Source organism: Penicillium cataractarum (genome assembly GCF_028827025.1).
Source record: "Penicillium cataractarum strain IBT 29864 chromosome Unknown utg000002l, whole genome shotgun sequence".
NCBI lineage: Eukaryota > Fungi > Ascomycota > Eurotiomycetes > Eurotiales > Aspergillaceae > Penicillium > Penicillium cataractarum.
Genome location: NW_026622738.1, coordinates 2,074,697 through 2,090,779, shown reverse-complemented (window position 1 = coordinate 2,090,779; position 16,083 = coordinate 2,074,697). Strand labels below are relative to the sequence as shown.

The 16,083-nt window shown below is 53.8% G+C and overlaps 4 protein-coding genes across 4 annotated transcripts; 2 read left to right on the top strand and 2 right to left on the bottom strand.

The window, feature by feature from the left end:
- Positions 1–653: 653 nt before the first annotated feature.
- N7496_002826 (SET domain protein) lies at positions 654–2,746 on the top strand (the record flags this gene model as incomplete). The annotated part of the gene is made up of 3 exons (XM_056695757.1): positions 654–1,174; positions 1,306–1,502; positions 1,560–2,746. The coding sequence occupies 3 exons, from the start codon at positions 654–656 to the stop codon at positions 2,744–2,746; spliced, it is 1,905 nt and encodes a 634-aa protein (XP_056557969.1).
- Positions 2,747–3,025: 279 nt separating this feature from the next.
- N7496_002825 (NADH-quinone oxidoreductase subunit NuoF) lies at positions 3,026–4,716 on the top strand (the record flags this gene model as incomplete). The annotated part of the gene is made up of 3 exons (XM_056695756.1): positions 3,026–3,319; positions 3,380–3,451; positions 3,559–4,716. 3 exons carry the CDS (start codon positions 3,026–3,028, stop codon positions 4,714–4,716), a joined length of 1,524 nt encoding a protein of 507 aa, XP_056557968.1.
- Positions 4,717–5,221: 505 nt separating this feature from the next.
- Positions 5,222–7,142, bottom strand: N7496_002824 (putative MFS transporter; the record flags this gene model as incomplete). Its single annotated transcript, XM_056695755.1, has 2 exons — positions 5,222–5,867; positions 5,929–7,142. 2 exons carry the CDS (start codon positions 7,140–7,142, stop codon positions 5,222–5,224), a joined length of 1,860 nt encoding a protein of 619 aa, XP_056557967.1.
- Positions 7,143–8,204: 1,062 nt separating this feature from the next.
- Positions 8,205–15,224, bottom strand: N7496_002823 (uncharacterized protein; the record flags this gene model as incomplete). The annotated part of the gene is made up of 6 exons (XM_056695754.1): positions 8,205–8,318; positions 8,376–10,034; positions 10,096–10,332; positions 10,552–14,420; positions 14,634–14,738; positions 15,122–15,224. 6 exons carry the CDS (start codon positions 15,222–15,224, stop codon positions 8,205–8,207), a joined length of 6,087 nt encoding a protein of 2,028 aa, XP_056557966.1.
- Between the last annotated feature and the right edge of the window lie 859 nt (positions 15,225–16,083).

The following is a 16,083-nucleotide window of genomic DNA, read 5'->3' as shown; positions in this document are numbered from 1 at the left end:
CTTTTTTTGAGCCGTCGCATGCATTGCGGGATGGGACGAGTCTGGTGGGGTTTTTTTAAGGTGGTGGATGATGATGCCCTTGTACGATAGTTGAATTAGAGAAGTCAATTGATGTTTTATTCATGAGATAGTGGTCGTATAGAATGCTAGAGGTATTCCCTGCGTTTCGTTTAGGCACTGTGCGAGAGTACTTAAATTTTAGCAGCTGAGATTAATCTACCTTCACGCAATCTTTATGGCTCATAGAAGATTAACTTTAGATATACTCCGATTTGGAATTAATCGATTGGTTGTTCAAGTCGGCTAGATCACATAGAGAGTGTCGTGGCACTCAAGGTTTCTATCGGGAAAATTAAGTGGGCCCGATCACCCACCATCCCGCCGAATCTTTTCGACAAGCAATGATATCACTTGCCTTTGTTCAGCTCCTCTAGTTGATCTGATTTGTGCTTGACACGCCTCCAGACAGTCTCTTGGTCCTAGACTGACAAGACATTGAAAACATGGCATCGTCTACAGAGTAAGCAGTTTCAATTCCACTCATCCCTAGCACTAGGCCACTCCACAATGGCTATATACCAGAGCTTCCAGCAACATCAGTCAGACTAACCAGGCACAACAGACAAGAAAGCGGCCACTCGCTCCAAGCGCACATGGAGCTTGTAGACTGGATCATCAGCCAAGGAGGCTCCCTCAACGACTGTGTCCGCGTCGCGCAAGATGCCTCGCGCGGGGTCCACATCCAGGTCAAGGGCGATTGGCCCCAACCCATCAGCAAAGAAACCAAAGTTCTCAGCACGCCCATAGGCGCAACAATGTCCTATTTCAACGCCGTTGGGTTTCAAACACCCGATGCAACCTTCTCCAAGCATGGTGTCGAGCTGCCTCAGGCGTTTATCGATGCTGTGGCCGTTGAGGAAACGAGCACTTTCTTCCTGATGGGCCAATTCCTGCGTGGTTCGCAGGGCTTCTGGTATACGTATCTGCGGACTTTACCGCAGCCGGGAGAGTTGAATACGCCGCTTTTCTTTGGGGAGGAGGATGTTGATTGGATTCAGGGGACTGGAATTCCTGAGGCGGCGGTGCAGAGGTATCAGGTTTGGGATGAGAGGTATGAGCAGTGTATGGCTAAATTGGAGGAGGTTGGGTTTGAAGGGATTGAGGAGTATACTTGGTAAGTTAAGTACCTGATTTGAGATTGACTAAGGACTGGTTTGGTTAATGCGCATTATTGAACAGGGATTTGTATTTGTGGGCTTCCACTATTATCTCCTCGAGAGCATTTTCGCCCAAGGTTCTCTCTAGTGTAGTCGAGGCCTCTAGGCTTGCAGAGGATAGTGGCGTGTCTGTGCTTCTGCCGCTTATTGATCTTCCCAATCACCGTCCCCTGGCTAAAGTAGAGTGGCGGGCTGGATCTTCCGATATTGGGATGGTCGTTTTGGAGGACGTTGGCCCAGGCCATGAGATCTCAAACAACTATGGACCTCGAAACAACGAGCAACGTGAGTGATCCTGCCCTCTTTGAAGATTGAGATTATGAGTATTCTGATATAGAATAGTACTGATGAACTATGGCTTCTGTCTCCCGAATAACCCAACAGACTACCGCATCATCAAGCTGGGCGTGAAGCCAGACAGCCATCTCAGCAAAGCCAAGACCCGTCAAATTGAGATGTTCCCCGAGGTAGCCAACGACAAAGAGGATCATTACTATATCTTCAATGTTTTCTACCCACTTCTCGGGCCTGATACTGCCATGGAGCACTCTATCTTCTCACCAGCCCTTTTCAACTCCCTGACCATCATGCACGCCAACGAGCGCGAGCGCAAGCAAATCGAAATCACGGAATCAGCCATATCAATTCCAGCAGCCTATGGAAACGGCCACAGCAAGCTGGCAGCACTATCGCAAATTAGCTTCGAGCTGATCTCACACATCATGATGCTGGAAGCTACCGGCCAGGACCGTCAACTGCAGCCTACGAATTTGAAACAGACCTTTGCCCAAATCTACCGCAACGGACTGCTTACACTCGACAAGGCCGCACTAGTCATTGCGACATGGACTCTTGCTCGGGCACGGGAGCATACTCGTGGTGAAAGCTGGGAGGATATCAAGACGCTACTGAACGAGCATATGTCACAGATCCCGGAAGGCCACTTCCCAGCAGAGACATTGTCGAGGATCCGTGTGCGGATTCTGGAGCGAGAGTCACTACTCAAGAAGAATGGAGAGCTGTTCCGACTGGGAGAGCTATTCGGTCTATTACCTGCTGAAATGCAGGCGGCGAGTCGGGAGTGCTTTAATCATGTACTTGCACAAGCTGGCCAGCAGGTGCCTTCGTTGCAGACGGACCCGCAGGCCCTATTTTCCCTGGTACTTTGCTTGCTGGTCGCTACTGGGCGATCGTCTCATGCACGACCGCAATTGTCCTCGCGTTTGACTCGATGGGTGGATTTCCTGGTTGAGCAGTATCCATTGTCTGCTGTCCCATCTGGCACTAGCGAGACCATGGGTCAATTGATCCAATTTGTCCAGAGCGAGCAAGCCCAGGCATGGGCAGTTCAAGATGGAGTTCACTGGCTGTCTGATGACTGTGGATGGCTGGATTCCAACTGGCTAGCGTGGGCGTTTACTGTGGCAGAGGCGGAGATGGTGTTGATTCCTCATGAGCCACTGCAGGTGTTGGCGACGGAGAACCCAGGCTTGCCGAAGCTGGGATGCTTGTATGTGCCACAAGAGTAGATATATAAGAAGGCAGTCAAAGAGTTAAGAAAGAATCAATTGAAAAGAAACAATGAATATCACAAGTATAAGATATCCCAAAAAGGAAGTTGCGTCATGGCCGAATCGGGAGCAATCGATGACTCAGCAAGATGCGACGCAACCACGTGACTCTCCCCCAATCAGCGCTCACGTAATGGCGGATCGTTCAGCAAGCGCAGGAATTGCCGTGAGCTCCCCCTTCCCTTCTCTCCAGAGAACCGCTTGATCCTCTCCACGCCATTGTCCCAATCCGCCATCATGATATCTCGAGCGGCGGCTCCCTCCACCTCCACCCTCGCCTCCCTCTCGAGCCGCTCCCTCCGCGCCCAGGGGGCGGCCGCCCGCTCGTTCGCGACCGTGCAGGAGGCTCCTCCGGTCAAGCACTATGGCGGGCTCCGGGACCAGGACCGCATCTTCACCAACCTTTACGGTCACCACAGCCCCGATTTGAAGTCGTCGATGAAGTATGGCGGTGATTGGCACCGGACGAAGGATATCGTCCTCAAGGGCGACGATTGGGTGCGTTTTCGTCTTGCTTGTGTCGGAGGCCGGGTGTGCTCGGCGGACGTGGTTATTCGGGTTTACTGACATTGTGTGTTTTCTTGAAAACAGCTCATCTCCGAGATTAAGGCTTCCGGCCTGCGTGGCCGTGGTGGTGCTGGTTTCCCCTCCGGATTGAAATACGTAAGTGAGATGAAGTCGCCCCAGATCCAATTGAGGTTGCTGGGTGATGAGTGGGTATATGATGGGACGTGTTTCTAACCGGATGATTCTCTTTTGCTGGAATTTAGTCTTTCATGAACACCAAGGACTGGGACAAGGACCCCCGCCCCCGCTACCTGGTCATCAACGCCGATGAGGGCGAGCCTGGTACCTGCAAGGACCGTGAGATTATGCGCAAGGACCCCCACAAGCTGATCGAGGGTTGCTTGGTTGTTGGCCGCGCCATGAACGCCAATGCCGCCTACATTTACATCCGTGGCGAGTTCTACCAGGAGGCTACCGTTCTCCAGCAGGCCATCAACGAGGCCTACGCCGCTGGCTACATCGGCAAGAACGCCTGCGGCACCGGTTACGATTTCGACGTCTACATTCACCGCGGAATGGGTGCCTACGTTTGTGGTGAGGAGACCTCGCTCATCGAGTCCATTGAGGGCAAGGCCGGCAAGCCCCGCCTGAAGCCTCCATTCCCCGCTGCCGTCGGTCTGTTCGGCTGCCCCAGTACCGTCACCAACGTCGAGACCGTCGCCGTGGTCCCCACCATTGTCCGCCGCGGTGCCAGCTGGTTCTCGTCCTTCGGCCGTGAGCGCAACGCCGGTACCAAGCTGTTCTGTATCTCCGGTCACGTCAACAACCCCGTCACCGTCGAGGAGGAGATGTCCATCTCCCTGCGCGACCTGATTGAGAAGCACTGTGGAGGCGTCCGTGGTGGTTGGGACAACCTGTTGGCCGTCATTCCCGGTGGTTCCTCGACCCCCGTGATCCCCAAGCACGTTGCCGATAACCAGCTGATGGACTTTGACGCCCTGAAGGACTCCCAGTCCGGTCTGGGTACCGCTGCCGTCATCGTCATGGACAAGTCCACCGATATCGTCCGCGCCATCTCCCGCCTGTCCACCTTCTACAAGCACGAGTCCTGCGGTCAGTGCACCCCCTGCCGTGAGGGTAGCAAGTGGACCATGCAGATGATGCAGCGCATGGAGACCGGTAACGCTCGCGAGCGTGAGATCGACATGCTCCAGGAGCTCACCAAGCAGGTCGAGGGTCACACCATCTGCGCTCTGGGTGAGGCCTTTGCCTGGCCCATCCAGGGTCTGATCCGCCACTTCCGTCCCGAGCTGGAGGCTCGCATCCGCCAGTACGAGAAGGAGATTGGCGGTGCTCCCTTCGCTGGTGGCTGGAAGCCTTCTGCCCGTGCTGAGGGCAAGCTGATCTCCCCTGGCATGTAAAACCGATTTGAAAAAAGCAACTTATTCTCCTCCCCCTCTGCCTCTTTTCACATGCCCCAAACTCCCATCTTGTCTCTTCAAAAACGATACAGGAACCCGGATCCGGTATTCTTTCTTAAGAACTAGATCTCTATTTTTTGGACCTCTCCCTTTCTCGCTGGCTGGTAATCATACCCCACCTGGTGATGGTTGCGGCAGAGGTTGTCTCTACTATTTTCCTATATCTCTTTCCTGTTCGATCCCCTTTCTGTCGCGTCTAGGTCTTTTTCCTTCCATGTACAGTCGGTAGCAAATTGATGCATTTTATGTCTTCCTGATTTCCCGTGGAGTAATGTAACAGACATCAACAGTTTCATTAAGAGATGTAAGCTAAGAAATAAACAGTACTTGCTTAAGCTCATAGTAGCATCTCCTCAGAAAGAAAACGCAACAGCAAATCCAGAGCTTCGAATCACCGGGTTGGCGATGAGCAATCTGGATGAAAATCCACCTAACAAGACATATCTCACTTGGTACTTCCATTGATGTCGACATCCTTGTTCTCACCTCCGTCACTCTTCACACCGACCTGGGCCTCCTCATCTGCGGCGTGTTCAGCTCGTTGAGCCTTCTTTCGCTCAATCCCATCCAGCCGAGTCTGTCTCCAACGCATGCCGTACACAAACTCGACCCAGAGTAAGCCCATAGCAACAGCCATACACAAGCCCAGGAAGAAGAACGTCCATCCCCATCCCATGCCCGAAAACATCTGATCAATCACCGCCGCCCCGACAGCTCCCAACCAGCAACGCACGAGATTGCACGCCGCAGCGGCGGTGGCAGCACGGTTCGGGAAGAGGTCGACCAGGAGGGTGTTTAGAGTATTCAGCGAGGCGATGAAGCAGAATCCGATGATGAATTGGAGGACGAGCGGGACTGCTAGGCTTGTGTGTTGTTGTAGGGCCCATCCGTATGGAATGAAAGCTGCACAGCCGACTGCCATGAGAGGGAAGACGCATTGGAGGCGAGCTTTTTCGATGGGGTAGTTGCGTAGATCGTCGCTCTTTTTGTGGTCAACGGGGAAATTGAGCTTATTGGCAATGCGCTTGTAGTTGTAGTCGACTAGCTTGCCATTTAGAACAGCGCTGATGCATGCACTGACGCCGAGGGGACTAGATGAAACTGCAAGTTAGTACCATTGATAGTCATGTATCCAGATAGGACTGAACGTACAGGAAACACAGGCCAACTTGAAGCTCGTTGAACCCGTATAGTCGAGGGAATAGGTTAGGCGTGCTGGTGAGCAAGGCGATATTACCAAACATGACTAGTCCAACGTAAGAAATAATGATCAACGCATCTTTCTCAAGCAAGATAGCAAACGAGGCAAGTGGATTCGGGAATTTGAGCTTCGAGGAGCGCGGCTGCTGCTCTGAATCCTCTTCATTTGTCTCATTTGCTGCCGTCCGTCCACAGCGCCGAGAAGAAAGATACTGGACCAACGACATGCGCCAGAACTCCTTTGGTGGCAAGCTGCCATCTCCGACAATTGCACGCGCTGTCTCCGGCATAGCAATCATGTACACAATCAGATACCCGCCGCTGACGATGACGAGGAACCAGAAGACGCTGCGCCAACCGAGGAATTTCGATAGCAGGCCACCGATGACAGGACCGAGAGCTGGCGCAACCATCACACCTGCAGACATGGGTCCGATGTACTTGCCACGCTCGGCAGGAGTCGCAATATCGGCGATAACACCGTATCCGAAGGCGACTGTACCGCTACTGCCGGCGCTCTGGAGACAGCGGAGCACCAGTAGCGCCGCGAAGCTGTTCTGTAGCGCGAGGCCGATGTTGGCAGCGGTGTAGACGGCGAAGGCGACAATGTATGCGGGACGACGACCACCATTGTCTGCAAAGGTACCCATGAAGCTTGGTGCAAGGCCTTGGAGGATCATGTAGGTGGTGATAGTCAGATTGACCAGGGCAGTGGTGAGGCGATAGTTCTTGACGAGGGTTGGCATGACCGGGTAGTAGATTTGACCAGACAGAGGAGAGAAAAATGAAGCCAGAGTGACCATCACGACGATGAAGATCTTCTGGTACTTGCCGAAAGCCGAATGAGCTGGACGATCGTCCGGTCCAGTCTCCGCCATCTCGAGATGAGCTCCGATATCCGTGTGGTCTCCATCACTGGCTGCCGCAGTCTGCGAATGCTGAGTGTTGCTAGAGGCTTGATTGGTGTTGGAGGTCTGGCTGTTGTTGGAACGTCGGCTGTTGCTGGAGTGCTGGCTGGTGTTTGAACGACTGGGGATGGTCTCGAGTGGGATAAGCCTACTGCGTGAATAAGCACTGGGGAGGGGACGACGTGATACATGGACATTGCCGGGTGTATACCGAGGATGCTCACCCACATCCCAGCGCAGTCTTCCAGTTGAGCCCATCCTGACACGCCGGGTCCACACACGATGGGTCCAAACACGACGATACTGACGATCCTCGGGCCCTGGAGGATGCAATCGCAAAAGACGCTGATGCAAAGCGACCAGAGATGCACAGGGAACCTGGTCCATGTGAATGATGGGAAGGAAACGTTTGGATAGATGACTTGCCTGGGTTCGTGGTTCGGACTAGAAGGGCGCCTGGCAGCTTTTCGACGACTAAGCGACCCCCGCCTGCCTAAATTGTGAACGTTTGCGATGGAAAGATCGAAAAAGTAATCACCTGAAATCGATTGCACCTTCCTGGTATCGGCTCATGGGTTTCCGGGTCGATGCAGAGAAGAGCGGCTGTGTACCCAATCATGCGTCGGTTGTCTGTGACATGAAAGAGTTCATCGTAACACAGTTTGGGTGGAGTATAAAAGGTTGGAATCTCCTTGAGATCTTGGGGATGGAGCTAGTATGTTACCGATTAGAAGAGTTAGGTGGTCAACTGAGGAGTGCTGCATACCTATTGACTGATCTTGTTATAGTTCTGCCCAGTTATGGCCTCTATGTTTATGCTAGGGCTGACAACGGCTTATCATTGGAAGTGCCAAAGCCATGAATAGAGAATTGTATACTAAAATAGTAAATTGAAGAGGAATGGGTGTCCCTTGTTAGAATATCGATAGAAAAGAAGACAATGAGGTTAAAGGAAAGAATGCTTCATGGTGATTGCATACAAGTTTTATACTTCAGCCAATAAGCGTAATGCCGGGACCTGAGCCGGGATGGCTTGTATACAGAGTGAGGTGATGATGATGCTTCTATGCTCAACAAAATGAATCTACTTTAGCACTACGAGCACTACAAGAAACTACAGAAGAGCAGCCATGCCACTAAACAGTGATCAATTGATAAAATACAGTCATGTCGGGTTCAGATCACAAAAGAGAAGATAGCAAAGAAGAGACATCGGGAAAAAGGAGAATTAACGCTGAACCGAAGAAGCCATGGGAGCATACAAGAAAACACGTAGATGACCATGCACCTCTAGCAAAGATTTTGATCCACCAGGATCACCTATTGACCGCCCGCCATGATGATTCCGTAGTAGCGACGACTCATCTCCGCGGTCTGCAAGACGCGAGCGTCGCCATTGAGGGGAAGGCCGAGGATAGCAGAGGACTCAACGGACTGGGAAGGACGGTTAGCAACGGCATCGAGTAAAAATTCAATAGCAGAAACACATACATGAACATCTTCGTGGGTAATCCACCCGGCAACAGCACGGCTCATCTCCTTGAAAGCTACGCTCTCCAATAGTCCGTCCATACCCTTCGAGTTGCGCGTACGTTCGCCCATGTCGACGAGGGCATTCACCAGGCGGCTAAGGCGGGTCGGGTCACGCCGACCACGGGGCGCAATAGCCAAGCGCAGGAAATCTTCGTAGATGCCACCACCAGAAGTCCAGCCGCGCATCTTGCGCTCAGGACCATCACCAAAGCCAGAGACCAGTCGCTCGAGAGTGTGGTAGTCACGCGAGATGATAGCAGTAGGGCCAACGACTCTGCAGAAGGTGGCGTGCGCATCGTTCCAGTACTTGCCACGGATAAGACAATCAACTTCGCGAGCGGCGTCACCGCGGTCGTGGGCGTGCAGAGCCTTGGCAACCCAGATCCAGGCTTCGGGCAGTTGGAGCTCGGAAGTCAGGTTCAGCCAAGTAGGGTCGGCGGTCGATCCATCCTCGGCAGTCGGGTTGGGGAGAGTAGCACCGAAGCGGGCAAGGAAATCTTGAACGGCACGTTTGCGATCTTCAGCTTGCGAGAGGTGAAGAAGAACAAAGAGTGACGAGGCAAGCTCTCCACCAGCAACAATTTCCGAAGCGTAGTCCCAAACCAAGCGGTCAACCTGGGTCTGGTCAATTTGAACAGCTTCGTTCTGGCCAATAACAGCTGCAAGAACATGATGGAGCTGGAAGGAAAGGCGGTTCGCAAGACGATCCCCGGACACCGACTCTGGCAGTAGAGCCGCTGGCAGCTTCACAGGCGGAACATTGGCACGGCCACTAGCCGCCGAGTATGCCTTGAGAAGCACCCACAGAGGAGACTCACGGCCCAGAGTATCAGTACCAGGCTGCAAGCTTGTTCGGGTGCCAGCGTGGTGTGAAGGATAGGGGAAAGCAGGCTCAAGTCCAGTAGCGAGGTCATCAAGGAACTTGGAGACAGCAGCCTCGATGGGCTCATCCTCGTTGGTTCCGTACCAGAGACGAAGACCGAACGCCTGGAACCAATCAAGCTCGAAGCGCTCGCTAAAGGTAAAGGACGAAGTTCGATCCTCAAGCGCACCGGTTGATTTGCCCTCACTCCGAAGACCATTACCAGCAACAAGCTCGTAGAGAGCACGGACCGGCTCAGTCATCTCCGACAAAACGTTATTCTGGCGCCACACGTCGATCTGGCTGGCAATGTCGGACCGCGAGGTAGCATCACGGCCAATCTGTGCAACCACAGTGGCCAAGTGGAAATTCTGACTGTCCACCAAGGTCTTGCATGCCTCATCGACACGGTGGGAACAAAGAAGGTGAACGGCTCGCTCCTCAGGGGAGCGAATAGCATCGAGTGTGTGAGCGTGCTTTCCACGGATAACAGACTCCCAAAGGCGAGTCAATCGGTCCTTCTTAATTCGGTGGGCAAACTTCGATCGCAATTGTGGTGGTACACCGGCAGAGATGTCATCCTCAATGTCGTCATTGAACAGAATGTTGGTCAGCTGCCACACCAATCGCTCCTCATCTTGAGCAGGGCCAAGAGCGAATTGACGGAGGTCAGCCTTGGCCAGACGGACCCGGGGAGTCCCATCGACACGCTGGATGGTGGACTGCTGCTTTTGCACCTCAAGCAAATCATTGGACTACGTAGTAAAAGGGTCAGCTTTAGCGCCATTATCGGAGGGTTAGTTATCCTATACATACAGTACGGGACTGGCTGTACTGCAACACAGCAACATCTCGCCCCTCGCTGAAGACAGAAAAACGCTCCTTCCAGCGTTGGTTGCTCTCAGACAAAGGTCCGGTAATGTCATTTCGGGCGCAAACGATCGAATCCATAGGACCCCAGCGAGGCTTGAAGGAGCCGTGGAAAGCGGCATCGTTCTGGTCCATTTGCGTCGAATCCCCGGCGAAGGTCTTGGGTTGCTTGTTGTAGGGCCACTGTACAGAAGAAGATAAAGTTTTAGCAAAGAGCTTCTCAAATTTTGGTCAACTATCTGCGGGGGTTTGGTGCTAGATACATGATATGATGGGATACAGGCTAATGTGTGCAGGGAATGCGAAAATAATCACAAATTCAAGATTGATCAGGTGTGAAGAGGTGAATGGGAATGCATAAAGAATAAACGATCAAGTGTAAAGCAAGGAGGGAGCTCGAACCTCAAAGCCCTTGGGCTGCGCCTTTTGCGTAGTGGGTACGTTCTGCTTCCGCGGTGGCTGCTGGAAGAGAGAGTTCATCAGGTCGATACTGGTCGTGAAGTTTTTCTTGGGAGAAACGGTTGTCTTCTGGACCGGCGATCCATCGTTCAGAAGGGGTCGATCGGTAAAGGCATTGGCCTGAATCTCGCGCAGTGCATCACGGTTCTGCTTGCGGGGGCTGATGGTTCGCTGAAGCTGCTCAGCCCAGTCGCCACTCAAGTCGAGACGTGGCTTGCCAGGGGTGCCAAATGGCTTCGAAAAGGGGTGGGTTGTGTCCAGATCACTGTCGATGCTCTGGGCGTCATCCTGCTCCACGGTGCGATGAAGATTGGGAAAGGAACCCGCCATGTCCATTGCCCGATCCTCATCAGATCCAACTGTCGAGTCGCCAGATCGCTGGCTCTCAGTGACGTAGTCATCGTCATGCTCAGTAGTTGAACCCGCAGAGCCTTCCTCTAAAAAAGACTCGGTGTCGCCTTCAGATCCCATCTCCGCATCTTCCGCCTGCATGGCCTGGCTGCCGAAGGAGCCCGGGACGATCTTCCGCTTCTTAAAATCGAAAGTGTCGTCGTCAACACCGGCCATAGAGCCAACGAATGACTCGTCAATGGAGAAAGTAGCGGACTGCTCGAAGCTCGCGGGGTGGTCGTGGTGAGCCTTAGGAGTGCGGTTGTCATCAGGGCCTGCACCCAGAGTGCTTTGCTCAAGACTCTCACCTTCGTCCTCGTCATAGTCAAGTCCATAAGTGGTGAAGTGGGGGACATTGAAGACCCAGGTGCCAGTGTCGGTTTCATAGTCGACAAACTCGGTATCGGTCACCTTGCGCAGACGCTCAACGTGCTTGTCGAAGAGGGGGCCGCTGGTGATGGGCAGCGGGTTCTTGCGGTCGCGGCCACGAGGCCAGGAGTTCTGGATCCGCAGAGTAGATGGAACGTTAAGGCCCTTGCCCATGGGAGGCTTCAGGCTCTCATCGGGGTAGACGGTGATCTTACGAACACCAATATCGACAATGCCATCAAAGATGTTCTCAAGGTCGACGGTAGTGAGGTCGACGGCACCGTTGAAAGTAACTTCACCGCAATTCTGACGGCCAACAGTGAAATCAACAACCTTCTTCAGCTGGTCACGAGGCAGCTTGGCAAGCTCGGCATGGGAAGGCGACATCCAGTAGTCGCCTGGCTTGGGGTCGCCACCGGGGATAAAGGAAGCGCGCTTGGCGGAGGTGCCATCAGGACCGGCCTCGGCGTTTTCGGGAACAACAGCGAGGTCGCGACGGACCGACTCCATCTCAGGACGCTCTCCATCAATACCATCAAGGGTGCCACTCTTGCGGGTGGAGCGAAGGAAGCCGAGCTCCTCGGCAGTGGGCTCAGGGCTCTTGGCCTCCACAGGGACGATCTCGCCACCAGAAGGAGCGGAGTCAAAGCTGACCTTCTTCTTAAGCTTGTCAGCCGACTGCAAATCATCGCCATTAGCGATGGGGGCAGGAGAGGTGCTAGCTGTGCGTGAGAATAGATCATTTCTCAGGGAGCGGTCAATGGTAAGGCGCTTGAGACTACCACCGTTGCTGCGAGCGCTGGTAGGCAGAAGAGCACCGGGAGAGTGAACGCTGTCCTCGTCAGGAATGAACGACTTGCGCAAGTTGCTGGTGGAGTAGCTCTTGCTGAAGCTACGACCCAGACTACCGCTGACGCTGCCGCGAAGACTGCCGCCACCACCGCCGCCCAAAAGGCTGCTGCTGAAGCCAGAGCCGGGAGTGCTAGCAGTGCTAGAGGGCGAGCCGTAGGTCGAGTATGAGAACCCGTAGCCTGGGCGCTTGGGCGGGGTAATGAGTCGGTTGGCAGCATTGGGGGTGATCTTGTAAACGGGCAGGGGGGTTCGCTGCTTCTGCTTGATGCTGGAGGAGAGTGGCGTAGCAAGAGGGCCAGGGGCAGACACGCTCGGGCTTGGAAGGCCAGAGAAGATAGACTGGCTGCCATAGGGATTAGGATCGTTGAAAGAGGCCTGGAAGCTGCCGGGGACGGGCTGTTGCGGCTGCTGTTGTGCGGGCTGCGAGCCACCGAAGATGCTGGCTCCGGCAGTCTGTTGTTGTTGGCTTTGGTTGGCACCAAAGATCGAGCTTCCTGCAGGTTGATTAGCGGCAGGCTGATTGAACAAACCGCCGGTGGAAGTGGTGGAAGTGCCAAAAAGGCCAGGCTTGGCCTGTTGAGCCTGCCCACCACCGAACAGGCCACCGGTACCCGTCTGAGTCTGGGTGTTACCAAAGCTGCTGCCAAAACCGCCACCAGTAGTGGTAGTGGCCGTGTTACCGAACATCGAAGTCGCGGGCTTCTGCTGGGTTTGAGCGCCACCGAACATGCTAGTTCCAGCAGCAGGTTGTTGAGCCTGACCGCTGCCGAACATAGAGGTTGCAGGTTGCGCCTGTTGAGCCTGGCTACCGCCAAAGAGCGAAGAGCCACCAGTGGTCGCTAGGCCAGTGCTGGGAGCATTAGCAAACAAGCCCGTGCCGGTCTGTTGCTGCTGGTTGTTCGTTCCGAACCCGCCGCCACCAAATAGGCCACCAGGCTTCTGGGCCTGTGTCTGGGTGTTACCGAAGGCGCCGCCAAAGGCAGGCGCAGCTTGCTGTTGTTGCTGAGCTCCACCAAATGGCGTTGTGGTCGCAGTAGTGCTGCCGAATGGGTTGGCTGCGGTGGTAGTCTGAGTGGTACCAAATCCGCCACCGAACCCAGTGCCAGTCGAACCCGTACCGAAAGCCGGCTTGTTCTGCTGCTGGCCGAAGAGCCCGGTGCCCGTGTTTGCGCCAAATCCAGTGCTAGGAGTAGTGGTAGTGTTGGTACCGAATCCGCCGGTGGTGTTCGCTGCAGCACCCCCACCGAACATGGACCCTGTCTGACCAGTGGTCTGAGTTGCACCGCCGAACATCGAGGTCGCAGGTTTGGCACCGAAGAGAGGGTTTGACCCGGTATTGCCGGTACCGAAAGCACCGGTGGTCTGGGTTGCGCCGAAGCCAGTTGGCGCAGAAGTAGCAGCAGCACCACCAAACGGAGTAGTGGTGCTGGCACCGAAGGCAGTCGTAGCTTGTTGACCTCCAAATCCAGTAGACGAACCGAAGGCCGGAGCACCGAAGCCACCGGGCTGTCCACTGGCGTTACCGAAACGACGTCCCTGTTGGTAATCGGCAAGTCTTAGTTCTTCGAAAGAGAACTTGTTGTAAGGTTGCATGAAACTGATGCTCTGATAGTGGTTGGTCGCGGTAGAATTGGCATCCTTTTCAGTGAATGGGTTGAAAGGAGTACCGCCGGTACCTTCACAAGTCTGCGCACCCTGGAAGGCAGTGCCCGTGCCACCGAAGCCAGTGTTTGTTGCGCCTGCTCCAAATCCAGTAGTAGTACCAGACGAGCCAAAGCCGGTGGTGCCTGTGTTCGAAGTACCGAAACCAGTACCAGTTTTGTTGCCAAATAGGCCAGTGTTAGTATTGGCGCTGCCGCCAAAGCCAGTGGTAGTGCCAGAGGTAGACCCAAACCCAGTAGTGCCACCAAAGCCAGAGGTTGTGCCAGTGTTTGGGGCAGTACTGCCAAAGAGACTGGTGCCAGTATTGGTGTTTGTTCCGAATCCAGAGGTGCGATTTTGATTTGCGGAGCCGAACATAGATGTGGTTTGATTCTGAGTGTTGGAACCGAATCCTATGGAAGTGAATAGGCAGGTTAGTAAAAGGTTCAAAAAGTCAATCCAAGCAAAAGCAAGTAATAAATAGCAGCTCAACGGATGACTGGGATCCATGGGTGCAAAGGCCTCAGGGCTCCCGGAAGGTCCAATGGTATTGACATTCTCTGGAATAGCTGGTATTCATTGCGCATGCAACAACAAAGCAGCGGATTCCACAAAGGAGCTTTATGATGGCGACCGGAGCAAAGATAGGCGGACCACGAAGCGACGCAGTCAATCCCCGCGACGCGAGAAACCTTGGCCATCTCAGACGCGAGGGCGAATGGCGAAAACCCCAGGGCCATTATCGCTAAGCTCGGTCGTTGTTGAGCACGTACCTGTGTTAGTGCCGGTGCCGAAGCCGCTGGACGTGTTGCCAAAGAGGTTCCCGCCAGTGTTTCCAGTATTTCCGCCACCAAACGCAGAGGTGGTCGAGCCAAAGCCTAGATGACGGAGTGGGATCGCTTGTCAGAGAACTGATTTATCCAAGGCCACCCTTGCAACCCCATTCCCTTGTCGCAGTGTCGCTGAGCGTCGAGGAAGTCCGCGGGAGATTCCGTGGGCACGAGCAAAGTTGGGCCAGTATGGAAAGAGGTCGTTGACTTTGCGCGTGTCGTCGCCATCGCGGGTTGTCCAGCGCCAGGAGCACCCCTTCCAGGAGATTTTGAGGGTCTTTTGCCAACCCAGATCCCAGAGAAAAAAAAAAAAAAGCAGCGAAGAGTGAGAGGGGAATAGCAACCCTGGGAGATTCCCAGGACCCCCATTCACGACCCATGAAGCAGAAACAGATGAAAATGAAACAGTGCGCAAGAGAAGAGCGACCTACCTGTGCCGGTGTTAGAGCTTCCAAAGCCAGAGCCCGTACCGAAGCCGGAGCTCTGGTTGGTCTGCCCAAATCCAGTTCCTCCTCCTCCGAAGCCGAAAGACATGGTGTCGGTGGGAGTTGAAGATTTATGCTTTCATAGAGAGGAGATGACCGTAGATGGTGCGAATGTGAAGGATGAAATAGCTGTCGCAGCGAAGGCGAATGAGTGGTGGCGCGTGTGGTGGAGGAAGAAGAAGAGGAAGAGAGGGAGGCGGACGCGCCAGAAAAGTAAAGTCAAGGTTGGTCAAGTTTGCCAGCTCAGGCAAGCATGGCTTACCTCAGCACGGCCATCCGTGGTCCGTCACGTGAGTCACTGCTGCCTGAACAAAGCATCGAGGGTACTTGACCAATGAGGTGCTTTCTTTTCCCCGTGCTTTACCCGTTTTGGGTTGGCAAGCTAACGCACGGACGTGGATGGAGGACAACAATGCCAACGGACGCATGCAGGAATCTGCCAGATCGTGCAGCTGGCTCACACCTGATGGATGGTACATTTACATTGTTGCCGCGCTATTCCGTCTAAGGGTAAAGAGAGGATCCGTTCGTTGACTGAATGCTCAATCTTACCCACAACTGCATTCATTCAGTTACTAGCTTTTTGCTTGCTAATTCAAGTGTATACCACGTCCTCTTTACTGCACCTCCAGTCTCATGTCATGGATGTCCAAGTGACCAACACTACCTGCGTTCTACAGCGCATTCTAAATGATGAGGGACAAAATCATTGAAATCCAGAAGCATAATACTATTCACACTACAACTGGATAGACAGACCAGGGAATCTCAAATACAAACAGAAACGGAGAAATATATCAATCTCGCTTGCCCACATTACGGACAGTCCTCGAGGCGACATGGGAATCGAAGAAAAATACCAATCAGCACACCTAAGAAGAATTTTCAAAAAAGAGCAAACTCTTCTG